This window comes from Centruroides sculpturatus, unplaced genomic scaffold (assembly GCF_000671375.1).
Source record: "Centruroides sculpturatus isolate CEXI.00-Female unplaced genomic scaffold, Cexi_2.0 scaffold1479, whole genome shotgun sequence".
In the NCBI taxonomy this organism is placed as follows: Eukaryota; Metazoa; Arthropoda; class Arachnida; order Scorpiones; family Buthidae; genus Centruroides; species Centruroides sculpturatus.
In genome coordinates this window covers 49,131-61,549 of record NW_019385779.1, presented here as the reverse complement: position 1 = coordinate 61,549, position 12,419 = coordinate 49,131, and the positions used below count along the sequence as shown (strand labels likewise).

Here is a 12,419-nt window from a genome sequence, read left to right as displayed (position 1 = left end):
TGTTACTTAATTTTAATTTTAATATAACACCTCATATCGCATAACTCCAGTGAACAAAGTAATATTGTACAAACAGAAAAATTTAAACTGATATTTCACGGAAACGCGTGTCGAAAAGTATGAGCACATAGGCCTACACTTTGAATTCGAATGTGATTAACTAAAATTTCGATAATTTCTAGTGAAAAGAAATGCAATGATTTTATACTTTTTCTATTCCTCCTTAAGGAATCAGAGTATAAATCACACGCTAATTTGTATAATTGGTATTAATCTATCAATTCAAAATGATCAATTCTCCATTTTCCACCATCCTTTTAATAATTTTTAAAATCTAGCAACGAGTTGCGTAACTTTATGAGATTTTATTTTAAAAATAACTTTTATATTATTAATCATAATAAATAAATAAAATTATGTGTGATGTCATCTGTTAGGAGATTTTATTAAAACGTTCTATATTTTTAATTACTTCAAAATGCCGAAATTTGGAATTTTGAGAGTAAAGAAGAGTCGTCTGAAAAACTAAATTTTCATTAAGTCCGTTCCCACGCGAGATAGGACACGTAGTCACCCTTTATTTCTCCATCCCCTCGACTTTTAATTAACCACCAAAATTTAATAGTATCAATGCCCTTAAACACAAGCGACCGTGTCAAATTTCGTTGCTTCCTTTTTACCCCATCCTGATATATTAAACGAGATAGACGCCAACACACGAAAAATAATCGGCAGAAAAATTCCGACAGTTTTGGTTCAACAAATTTTATTATTTTTGAAAAATCTCTACGTTTTGAGACCCCCTTAACCCCCCAAATGTCAAAAAACTTCCCCGTGCGTGCGTGCATTGGTGTATTGACGTCTATATTTCGTTTCTAATATTTCAAGATGAAGAAACGAAATTTGGCACGGTAGCCTGTGTTTAATGGCATTGATGCTATTAAATTTTGGTGGTTAAAGGGGTGTCATATCTCGAGATGGGTCCGACTTAATGAATATTCGTTATTAGCGCTTACAATTTTTTTTTAAATGAAACTCGTCACTACCTTCAAAATTAAACCTTTTGGCATTTTATAATAATTAAAAATATACTGTAAAAGTTATTTTTTTAACAGCCGGGAAAGTTATGCAACTCATTGCTGAATTTCTTTTCTTAGAATATAATATAAATTTCGAATTTTATAATGATTTTAAATTTTAAGTGAAAAAGACTTCTATTTTTAAAAAAAAATGTTTATTGGAATAAACTTGAAACTTTAAAAATTTCGAAATGAATAATTTTATGTTCTAAATTGATGAGGTGAAATTTTCATTTATTTAATTTTATAATAAAATATATATAGTTATTTGAAATAGGAAATATAATTATTAAAAGTTTAGCTAACTATATATTTGATTTTCTTTAGAAGAATAGGTATATACTATAGAATATTAATTATAGAATAATAGATGGTTCGTTTCATAAGACTTTTAACGTCTTGTGGAACGAACCATTTATTCTTATTTTAAAATGAGGAGGTGTAGATATCTGTTTTGTGAATATTATACTTGGAATAAGATAATTTTGGAAGCTTTGTTGAAAGTTATAATTATTATTACTCTGTTTCTTTCACGCGTACCTCCATGAATCAAGAGGGTCAAAGGCAGCTTTCTACGAATTTTCGAAGCATTCGACATACAATATAATTTCTTTAAACACGAAAAGATCGAATCGTATGTTTTTAGTTTTCTAACAAGGCAGGGGCCAGAATGCATTTTACCTTTAATACTTAACACATTACTGCTCACTTATTCCGCATTCGAATTTGGCACGAGTCAACTTATTGGCGCTAATGCTTGTATAAATCGTTAACGTTTTCTCACATGACTAATTATCGTGTATAAAAGTTTTATAATATATATTGTGACTCGATCGGTCATTTTATAAAACGCTAATACTATAACCTATACGCATTACACAGAAATGGACAATTCGTCTTTATTCGGGATTAACCGAGCAAGCGATACTGTATTTTATTTTCGAACACTTGAATCAATTCAGAAACTGTTTATCAACTGGCGCAAAATTAATAAAACTTGGCACAACTTTTCTTGCAAATAACATGGCCCGGAGTGCGTTGGTTCGCGAGTGTCGTCGCGCTTAATCGCAATCGATTTAAAGTGCTTTCTGTTCCTGTTTAGTTATTACAGAATTTTTAAAAATGATTCTGGATGTAGTTATATAAGTTAATGACTGGGACTGAGTTTCATCAAAATCTCAGTAAGGACACGTAATCGAAGCGATACGTTAAAAAGATTGCGCGAAATTATCGAGAAGCGATTGCTCTAATACGATGTACTATCACAGCAGAGCATATTGCAGTACGAGTTGTCACCGCTTTCAAAAAGTTGTATATGTCCTAAATAAAATAACAGGTAAGTTGAAAAGATTACAAGTTATTATAAGCAAGTTATTTATAAATAAATACTCGTATTAACACGCAATCAATTATGGTTTGGCACAGATGATGCTGTTTTGTAACAATACTGGATTAACAATAGAAAAAAAAAGGAATTTATTCAAAAATGAGACTGTTACAAGTTACGTTTAAGCCTGATACAAAACACACTCTAGTTCTGGTTTTATTAGTGACCAGCGTAATTCGATTGATCGTCAGTTTAAGTATGATGTCAGTAGCCTATTACGTCCAGTCCTCTTTCCAAGGACAAGCATCTTTCCTTAAAAGTTACTATAGTGCCTACACCGTGCCCTCTATTTTGTATACTGCCGGAAGCTTTATCATCGTTTTATCTTTTTGTGGAATATATCTATCAGTGCGATGTCAGCTGGAAGAAGGAGAAGTCAATGCGAAGACTATGACGCTATTCAAGATATATGTTTATTCTTGTGTCTTTCTGGTTATTTATATATTTATAACCAGCATGATTGTTTACGGTCACATCACGAAGGTAGAAGAAGCTCTGACTCTTGGCCTATCCTCCAGTCTCCAACAATATCGTCTCAGACAACAAGTCAAAATTGTAGTGGATAACACTCAAATCCATTATTCCTGTTGTGGAGTAAAAGATTACGAAGATTGGTTCCGAGTGCCGTGGATAGATAAAAAATTCGTTGATCCCAAAGAACCCAACGTGGTCGAGTGAGTGGTTAATTTCTATTTATGATTGGAAGAATGAAAAAGTTAACTTATAATTTTCTAATTCTTAGAAAAGACGGTCAGTATTATACAGAGAATGTTCCGTTTAGCTGTTGTGATCCAAGTTATCTGGGGGAATGCCATAATAACTTGGTTCGAAGCAATAAAGCCCATTACCAATACGATTATCGAATCAATCTTACTTTATTTAAAAGAGGTTGCAGAGATGCTTTGATGGACTTCTTGGGTGGAGTCGTTTTGATTGGAGTTGGATCCTTTTTCTTTAGTAGTCTGATTTTGGAGGTATGTACTTTTCGCATTTAAATCTATTCTAACTAGTTATTTACTTAAACAAAATATTTTTTCAGATATTCGTTTGTGTGATAAGTCGTTATTTACAAACATCCTCCATCTCGGAGTGGGAGAAAAAAGATGTGATCCAGGGTTGGTTGATTGAATGGAAGAGCAAGAAAAAGAATAAAGAGCCGGTCGTATGGTCGGAAACCGAGTACGACTCACAAGAGTTAGAAACAGACGAGGAAAGAACCAAACGGGTTAACTTTAAGAGGAGAGACAACTGACATCTAACAGAATCGAATGATAATCATCCAATTAATGTACACAAACTTATATTTAATAAATTCATGTAGAAATAAGACATTCTCGCGGATAATTTTGATTAAATCCAAAAGGAACAAATAACAAACCGGAAGAAAAAGATTAGCGCGACGTTAATTGATCGGAGGTTATCCGTCAAAAGCGAATGATTTACGCGATATTGTGTTTTGCATTGCGTTGTGACGTCAGAGGCATTGACGTCAACGTCCGTGTGCGGCAGTAATTGTATTTCCTCATCAGGTCGGTGCGACACGAAAAGCGGATGCAGTTATAAACAGGTCGATCGATACTATAATTGCCGAATTTCGTCGGCATCAATTTGCGTCTTCTTATAATATTTGCGGATAAATCGGACAAATTAATTATATATAATTTAATAAACACTATCAGGTTACAAAAAATTTCAGAGTTCTATCGGACAGCAGATCATGGATGAACGATGTGTGGAAGGCGTATCTGAAAGCAGAATGTACACGAGCTGTTCGATAGTGATACGAGATTACAAAGTTATGTACAATTATCTGAACTAAGTGGAGGAAAGTATCAAAAAAGTTGGAGTCCCGAACTAAGGCTCTGATTTATTGCGTTGAGCCAGAATGGCTTTATCTTAAATTTGAGTTTCGCCACTTCCGTCACCGCTTCCGCTGCCCAGGAAGTTCATGTTGCCCGTAGGCTTCTCGCTCAAACTAGCTCGCCCAGTGACAGATATCTTTCTCAGTTGACCCGCTTCGACCAGTTCTAATTCTTGTCGAGCTGCATGCTCGGCGTCGATCTTGTCCAACTCTGACTTGGAAAGATGATAGACGATACCAGCCCCGAAAGCATCACCCAAAACATTGATGGACGTCCGGATTCTGTCCCTGAGGAAAGAACCAGAGATGGATGCGTGTCGTAAGTGACCATACAAATTAACAGATACTTACAATAACCAGTCGACGGCCACAATCATCGAGATATCTTGGGTGGGTAGACCCACAGCTGTCAAAACTAACAACATAGTGACTAAACCCGCGCTAGGCACGCTAGCGGCTCCGATACTGGCAGCCGTGGCAGTCAGGCTGTGGAGAGATGGAATCAATAAACGAAATGAATATTCGAATGAGCCGGAAAGTTACTTACCTGACGGCAATTACTTCCCCTGCCGATAGTTCGATTCCGTTCATTTGTGCAATAAACAACGCAGCTACGGCTTCGTATAAAGCAGTGCCATCCATGTTTACGGTGGCACCAACCGGTAAGACAAATCTAGTCACTCTCTTATCAATATGATTATTCTCTTCTAGACAGCGAAAAGTGATGGGGAGAGTGGCAGCACTGAAATAAACACAATAGCAAATACCGATATTTTTAGCTTTTAATCCTGGAATTCGAGGTAAATAGGCTTTAATTTTATCATTTATAACTTACCTCGATGCTGTTCCCAGAGCAGTAATCCAAGCTTGTAGCATGCCTTTGAAAAAAGTTAGAGGATTTTTTCTGGTAAAGGCGAAGTAGATGCCGGGTAACGTGATGACCGCATGGATCATCAGACCGGTTATGACAGTTAACATGTACATACCAAGTTGCTGCGCGGTCAGAGCCAAATTGCTGATGGACATAATCTTTCCAATGATTAGCGACATAATACCAAACGGAGAATACCTGTAGACAGAATTAATTGATTATTTTATTTTATTTTCCTAGATATATATTTATAACTTTACTTTGTATACAATATTTTCGGAACAACACTTTCAGTTTAGAAATTGACTTTTATACTCACCACATGACGATCACCACAATACGCATTATGATGTCATTCAAAATAACGAAAAAACGGACCATGAGTTCGCCCTCGTATTCCATCTGACCGGTAATGATGCCAAACGCAATGCAGAATATAATCAATCCTAAACGAAATTTTGTATATGAAATTCTAGACAAATTAAATTTTAAAATTTAAAATTAATTGGAGATTTGAAATATCTTAAAAATATTACCTAAAACGTTAGTTCCATCCTTATATATAAGACTCCTTTTCAAAATAGTTTCGTTGGCAAAAACAGAAATATTGGTTCCATCTTCCGCATGAGTTCGAACTATCATAGGTTTTCTTTTGACGTAGGTGGTTTCCACTTGCTGGAAACAGGCTTGCAAAAGGTTTTCCGGGAACATGTTCCTGCCGAAAGTTAACGACCGTGAATTCTTTTCAATCAAAAACTAATGGTGCTCGAAAGTAACAAACATCATCGTCCGTCGTACCTGATTAAGTCTAAAAATGCATCAAGAGTGGATACTTTCTTCTCTTCAGTACCCGTGCCTACCTCTTCTTTAATGGAAGGATCACCGGGATGAATGGCCAGAACCAGAATAATGCCGATGAAGGCTGCCAAAATAGTAGTGGTTATGTAATATAAAAGGGTCCGGTATCCCATTTTCCCACTGGATTTGGCATCCAAAGAGGCTAGACCTATTCGGCATTCGTTACGGTGAGTAAAAATGATTATCCAAACGAAAGACCACAATACCGTAACTTACCCGAAACCATGGAAGAAATAATAAGGGGCAGGATTAACATCTTTAGCATTCTCATGAGAATGTCACCCGGAAAGGAGACCAACATGATGACGTCATCGGAATATTCGGCGAATCGCGCCAAAAAACCAAACAGGATTCCCAAAAGTACGCCGAGAATGGTGAGAACTAGCAGCAAATTGTCTTTCGTCCATTTCCACAGCTGGGAGAAAACAAAAAAATACTTTTAATCACGATGTAAGTAATATAAAAAGTGATATAGAAGCATTACCTTTCGTCCGAACGTCCTAGTAGGTTCCGTCAATCTGATTACGCTCGATTCGCTTAACATGGGCATTTTGGCATTCGAGTCAGCGGTTTTCTGTTCCGGCATTTCTCCAAACCCCTCTCTGATCTGAAAATAAACATTTTAAACTTTGTTCTTTAGGAAAACTTTTATATAGATGGCAATTTCTCTAACTTCTAACAAATTTTAAAATAATTGGACTTTTAAACCTAAAGCCACTATTGTTTCCCCAATTCTGACATTAGCCGAGGTAAAAGACGATGCACAAATCTAGTGCTATTGGAGAAAAATGGATAGTTATAATGGTTATTTATCAATGGCTATCACATGAAGAGGCAGATAATTGTACCAAAGTGAATAGTGTTTTAGTGATAAGAACAGAATAGTGTGCTTTTTATACTAAAGTTTCTTCTTCTAATCTATCACAAACGTCTTACTGCATATGAATATATCCGGTTAAAACCTAAACTTTAATAAATACACCTTGTGCCGATTTATGTTCGGCAGAAGTTAAACTGTTTAGGGAATAATTAATGAAGATATAAAGAAAATATTTTGATAACATTTGTTACTTACTTGGCTGGATGGCCGGTGCTGGATCTAGATTAGTGTCCAGCCTCTTATTTTTCCCCCACCGTTTCGTATCAAGAAAAGACACACTATTTAAAATCGGTCCAGATTTGGTTCTGGTTATAGAATGATTTAGTGTTTGCCAACGAATCGGCAGTGGATCCAAAGTTAGAAAGGGAAACCCGTTAGGAGCTGCGTCAGAGGGGTCGATCCGAGGAAGGAAATGAAGAGCGATTGTCGTTCGAGAGAGGCAGGAAGTCTGCTCTTTTCAAGTACGTCCACAACGGAAATCCCTGAGAATCTCCTGAAGGAAGACCGCACAGACAATTTCTCTCTTCATCTTGGCATTTTCATCATCACACAAAAAGGAATTCTTCGTATTTTTCGGTGTAATTACTAGTTGTTACTTTCCTCTACTAATTTTTGAAATCCATAGATTTTTCTGAGTAACAAATAAATGCACGAATGCTTCTTATTTTTCATGACGGCATTTACAATATTAGCCAAATGAGTAAGGGAACTAGCCTCTTCGTAACAGTTTCGCGCTTAACAAGGAAGTTCTGGTCATTATGAAATTTGAGGGCTGCCGAACTGAGTTTCCCGCGCTTTTTATCTGAGAAATTTTAATGTCAACAAGGAAATAAGCTAAATTAAAAATCATTTAAAATTCTGCAGTTACTCTTAGTATTGCCAAGGTTTAAATTTGAGTTCGAATATAATTTGAAAAAGTTTTTTGTCTGTTTTTTTAATTAATAAAACTACGTTTTAAGTTAACCGAGAGCGAAACCCGTCCCAACCATTTCTAATCATTACACAAACACGAGGTGAAACCGTTCTCGAAATGAAAATAAGAAATGTAACTAAAAACGAACAGATCAGGTAAAACCGGAAGACGAAGAGATAAGGAAGATGGGGCCAGTGCACCGGGAGACAACAGGTACGAACCACCTTGAACAGATATTCTCGGCGTCATAAATCAAGTGCGAGAGGAAGAACGTGTCGTACGGCGGTAGATGTGAAACAGGACATTCTCACTCATGTAATGGCACTTAATAATGGCCACCATGCGAACCCTTTCGTCCGATCACCCTGAATGACGCAAATATCGCTTTATCGAGTTCGGATATTCTTGTGCGTGTGTGTGTAAACATTTCATTTCTCACCGTCAGATTTTATAAACTGAGTTTTTCGGAAGCTGTTCCCGTCCCGACACACACTCGCGACACCTCTCCGATTCTGTAGCGGATTCTAAAATAAATTTGCACCGTTCATTTGTAGGTCCGACTGAGATGGGGAGAGAAGAAGAATGGAAACGAGCAGAATAATAATAATAAAAAAAAAAAAGCGAATACGCACCGTGAAGTTTCTATTCCGCCGTACGCCGACACACCGATGGCGAGAATGGCAGATGGCAGTTAGGAGTGCGCCCGGTCACGTGACGCGCCATCCCTTTCCTCCTATCGGCCGAACAGTAATTGAGAGAAGGGACAGGATGACGCGAGTAACCTTGGTGTTGATAGGTATTTTCTATAGCCACACAGAAAGTCGGTCCGTCCACAGTTCCCAGAGCCATTAGCGAATGCAAACGAGTAAGAATCGGAAACGAAGGCGCGAAGGTCGGTTTGGAGGTCCTTCGACGAGTCGGGCTAATTTTATTGTTTGGTCGAAAAAAATTAAATTCAGACATGAGAACTTTGCTAAAACATTTTATTGAAGAAAGGAACAGATACAGAGCCAACAACCATAATTAAGGCCTGCGCGGTGTTATCACAGCGAACGGACGAAGTAGAAAAATATCCGGGCCACCCAGACTTGGAATGTGCTATAGCGGCCCGGTTCGGCTGGTCCGAACCCACGAGAATCAAAATAAATATATTTCATTTCTGAGATTCAGTTTATTATAACAATTTATATATTCAAAAAATAAATTAATCTAATAAATCAACATCCGGCGCGGGTCGGACCCCGGCGCCCCCGGTCCCCGCTTCGATCCCTCCACCCGCCCGTTGCTCCAGGACACAGAACAGAGCAGATAGGCGGATGTACTTTTAAATAGTAAGAAAATTGCATCCAGTTACTATCTAAAGTGGTCCCCCAACCGCCATCGGGACTAGTGGCATTGTGTCCAGAAATCTCGTCTCTTTACAGGCGAGCTCGAATTCTCCTCCCAATGGATACGACGTTAAATGCGACTATAACTGGCATTGGCTGCGCATAAGAGTAGCTTTCCCGATGATATATGTACACGTTGTTCTCCCCCGAGTCGACGCGACTTCCCTGTAGATCCTCGATATGTACTGTACAACACTCGCTTCCAGAGGTCCGACTTCTCTTCCGCTTTTTTGGCACGGTTGGTTATAAGGCACGATGACCACCGGCCGGTGAACAGGGTGCGTGCAGAAGAGTACTTGGAAGACGTCGTCCAAATAGGACGATCTATCGTTACCTGCGAATAACTAAGATGAGAAAAATACATTCACTAAAAACGACAGACAATATAGTTCATATTCACCTGAGGAAGCGAACGGATGGCTGATTCTCGGGATCTCGTCCGCTGGGGGAGATGACCCGCTCCCGAATCCCCACTACTATCTACCTGTAACTAAAATAACAATCATTTAGAATGTATATGTATGCAAATGTTAAAAAAAGTTACACACAAAAAGTTTAAAATTTGCTCATATCTTAGCTGTAGATGTAAGTTATTATTGACGTAGGCTATATCGAAATTACAAGCAAGCTATAGACCTACATAAAATGATAACCCAACAATAAACTCAATATAATATAAAACACCCACCAGGCCTATATGAAGTACGATACATTTCTGACTTATTTGTCCATTATATCGAGAATTTATTACGTTTGTATAAAAACGTGTATAGGCTATATATATATTTTAAATATTTAACGAAATAATTGGCTTTAAAAATTTAATGTAATCTAATTATAAATATACGAGTACATACATTATACATATAAACGGTATATAAGTTATTTTAGATATAGAAAATTTATTATTGTAATAAAATTCTAGACTACACTAGGATTTTTACACATAGATCGGATCTAGTTAATTCTTAACTATCAACAATAAATCATTTAATATTTTTTTTTGCACGCTACTACTGTATTTTTGTTTCTTCATGTTTGATATATTACGAAGTTATTTTTATGTACTTAGAACTTTTTAATCTGATAATGAATTAGATGTCTTTTGTTTAAACAATAAAAATAAAATATAGATTTTAGTCAGTTGGAAAAAAAGGTAAAAGGCTATATGTACTTTATGTATTTTGAAATTTGGTTCTGATAAAATAATGGATTAAACGATGTAATTATGAAATATTAACTATAACAAAGTATAAAAAAAACATAAATAAAACACCATGTACAGATCACATAATGTTAATTCCTGTTAGATTGATCTATAAGATATTAATATGCATGGGCGTAGCTAGAGTTTTGTTATGGAGGGGGTCCTAGTCATGGGCGTAGCCAGAGTTTTGTTATGGGGGGCCTAGTAGAGGCCAACCTGACACAAAATTGAATTATTTCAAATCATTGTTCATTAAAATGAAAGTTCCATAAGAATCGACAATAACCTAACACACCCAAAATATGATATAATATATATAATGATAACATTGGACACAGGGAGCCGTTGATCCTTTTTTTTTTTAGGATTCAGAATTTTCAGCTTCAACTTCTTTTTTCATTTTGCAAATCGGTCAACACTTTTTCGGCTGTGATTTTCTGGGGGGCACCAGGTTCACTGGGGGGTGCCCAGGCCCCCCTCGCCCATGTTAATATGAAATCTTCAATCTTTTGTATCGTTTTTGTTCTGTTACCATAAAAAACAATATATTGAAAATATTTTTTGAATCTTTATCAATTTTAATACTATAGATAACGTCCAGACATTCTATGCAGTCACTTTTATATATCTTGTTGTATCTTGCTTTATATGCTAAAATTCAGTTTACACATTGTTTCCCTAATGTCAACAATAATCATCTTATCTAACAAATGATATGTCATCATTATACTGTGAGAAATTAATGAATTAATTTAATAATATGAACAAAATATGAGAAAATAAATTTACAAATTTTGAGAATGTTATAGAATTAAAAGTAGTGAAAAATTAGCATTGCTGTACTTTTGATATGATTCTGGTATTATTCTAGCATCAATAAATCCAGATCACTCCAGAGAACAAGTTACATAATATTGAAAAACAGGTAATATCATTTTGTTCCTTAAAAACTTTATGTATCATATCCTAAACAGCTTTCAATGCCTTTCCAGAAAACATCATAACTATAATTTCCAAAATTTCACACAGAAAACAAAATAATAAAAACTCAGTATGAATAATTTGCAAATAGAGAAATTCAGGTAGTGAAATGTTAATCTAATATAATATTCAAACAAATATCTTTATCTGAGGTTTGATACAAATTTTATAATTGGAAAAAAATGATTAAATCTTATTGAGAAAAGGGAGAAAATGCACTTCTCAGACATTTTTTAAAAATTTGAACTTATGAGCATGCTTTGTGAAATTTCTAACTAAAAAAGTCCTTCCTACTAGGACTCTTGAATCAGTGGCAGCGTACTCACCTGAGTGACCTTTTTTTCAAATCATTTCAATTTTTTACATAATTATCACATTTGATTTCATGGAGGAGCAAATATCTTAAATTATATTAATTGAGAAAAAACTCTTCCATTACAATCATACTTTTTTCTAATCCAAATAAATTTTTTAAGATAATATGTAGCAATTTTATTTCATTTACTGCATTTCAACCATATTGGTCCTCTTTAATCTAAAGCTACATATAAAAAAGGTTCAGCTATACAAGTATAACACAGAAGTGAACATGAGGATATTTATGTATTTAAAAAGCAAGTCTGATTAACTATAATAAAGCCTTAAAACTAGACTGTGTGGAAGTGCTATGAATCTTATTTATTTATTTATGATTATTTAATAATTTATAATTTAATTTAATTTATGCAGATTAAAGGAAATATCATATAATGATGTAAATAAAGAATCTGTATATGGATGCTGAGTTCCAACAATGCCAAATATAGAATGAGTGACAGTCTGCAAAAAGTTTTTGGCAAAGTATTGTTCATATATTATTATAAAAGTGTCATTTGAGGTAGTTCTTTTCATAGTTGCATTACTGTAATTACAAATATAACTCTAGAAATTAAGATTTTTTACGTTGTGTATAAATTATTTTAGAGAGAAAAATGTAAGTTAAAGTAAAAAAGTA

At 35.4% G+C, this 12,419-nt stretch overlaps 2 protein-coding genes across 5 annotated transcripts; one reads left to right on the top strand and one right to left on the bottom strand.

Annotated features, from left to right (window-relative positions):
* The first annotated feature begins 1,247 nt into the window (after positions 1-1,247).
* Positions 1,248-3,827, top strand: LOC111642069 (peripherin-2-like). 3 transcript variants are annotated; one of them, XM_023388336.1, is made up of 5 exons: positions 1,248-1,300; positions 2,182-2,415; positions 2,505-3,140; positions 3,209-3,440; positions 3,506-3,827. In XM_023388336.1, the coding sequence occupies exons 3-5, from the start codon at positions 2,566-2,568 to the stop codon at positions 3,716-3,718; spliced, it is 1,020 nt and encodes a 339-aa protein (XP_023244104.1). In that variant the 5' UTR covers positions 1,248-1,300; positions 2,182-2,415; positions 2,505-2,565; the 3' UTR covers positions 3,719-3,827. The 3 variants fall into 3 exon arrangements, with proteins under 3 accessions (XP_023244104.1, XP_023244105.1, XP_023244107.1); XM_023388337.1 differs by having other exon boundaries at positions 1,284-1,300; positions 2,262-2,415; XM_023388339.1 differs by having other exon boundaries at positions 1,285-1,300; positions 2,348-2,415.
* A 306-nt stretch (positions 3,828-4,133) lies between these two features.
* Positions 4,134-9,757, bottom strand: LOC111642068 (excitatory amino acid transporter-like). Of its 2 annotated transcripts, XM_023388334.1 has the most exons (11): positions 9,638-9,757; positions 8,482-9,571; positions 6,541-6,663; positions 6,273-6,471; positions 5,997-6,204; positions 5,735-5,913; positions 5,518-5,644; positions 5,163-5,396; positions 4,875-5,069; positions 4,679-4,813; positions 4,134-4,615 (listed from the first exon to the last, which is right to left on the bottom strand). In XM_023388334.1, exons 3-11 carry the CDS (start codon positions 6,640-6,642, stop codon positions 4,363-4,365), a joined length of 1,632 nt encoding a protein of 543 aa, XP_023244102.1. In that variant the 5' UTR covers positions 6,643-6,663; positions 8,482-9,571; positions 9,638-9,757; the 3' UTR covers positions 4,134-4,362. The 2 variants fall into 2 exon arrangements, with proteins under 2 accessions (XP_023244102.1, XP_023244103.1); XM_023388335.1 differs by lacking the exons at positions 8,482-9,571; positions 9,638-9,757 and adding an exon at positions 7,132-8,001.
* Positions 9,758-12,419: the final 2,662 nt, after the last annotated feature.

Coding starts and splice junctions, on each gene's coding strand:
- LOC111642069 (XM_023388336.1), top strand. CDS start 2,566: ATGAGACTGTTACAAGTTACGTTTAAGCCTGATACAAAACACACTCTA. Junction 3,141..3,208: donor AAAGAACCCAACGTGGTCGA/GTGAGTGGTTAA, acceptor TCTAATTCTTAG/AAAAGACGGTCAGTATTATA. Junction 3,441..3,505: donor TTAGTAGTCTGATTTTGGAG/GTATGTACTTTT, acceptor ATATTTTTTCAG/ATATTCGTTTGTGTGATAAG.
- LOC111642068 (XM_023388334.1), bottom strand. CDS start 6,642: ATGCCGGAACAGAAAACCGCTGACTCGAATGCCAAAATGCCCATGTTA. Junction 5,397..5,517: donor ATTGTGGTGATCGTCATGTG/GTGAGTATAAAA, acceptor TTCTGTCTACAG/GTATTCTCCGTTTGGTATTA. Junction 5,070..5,162: donor GCTCTGGGAACAGCATCGAG/GTAAGTTATAAA, acceptor TGTTTATTTCAG/TGCTGCCACTCTCCCCATCA.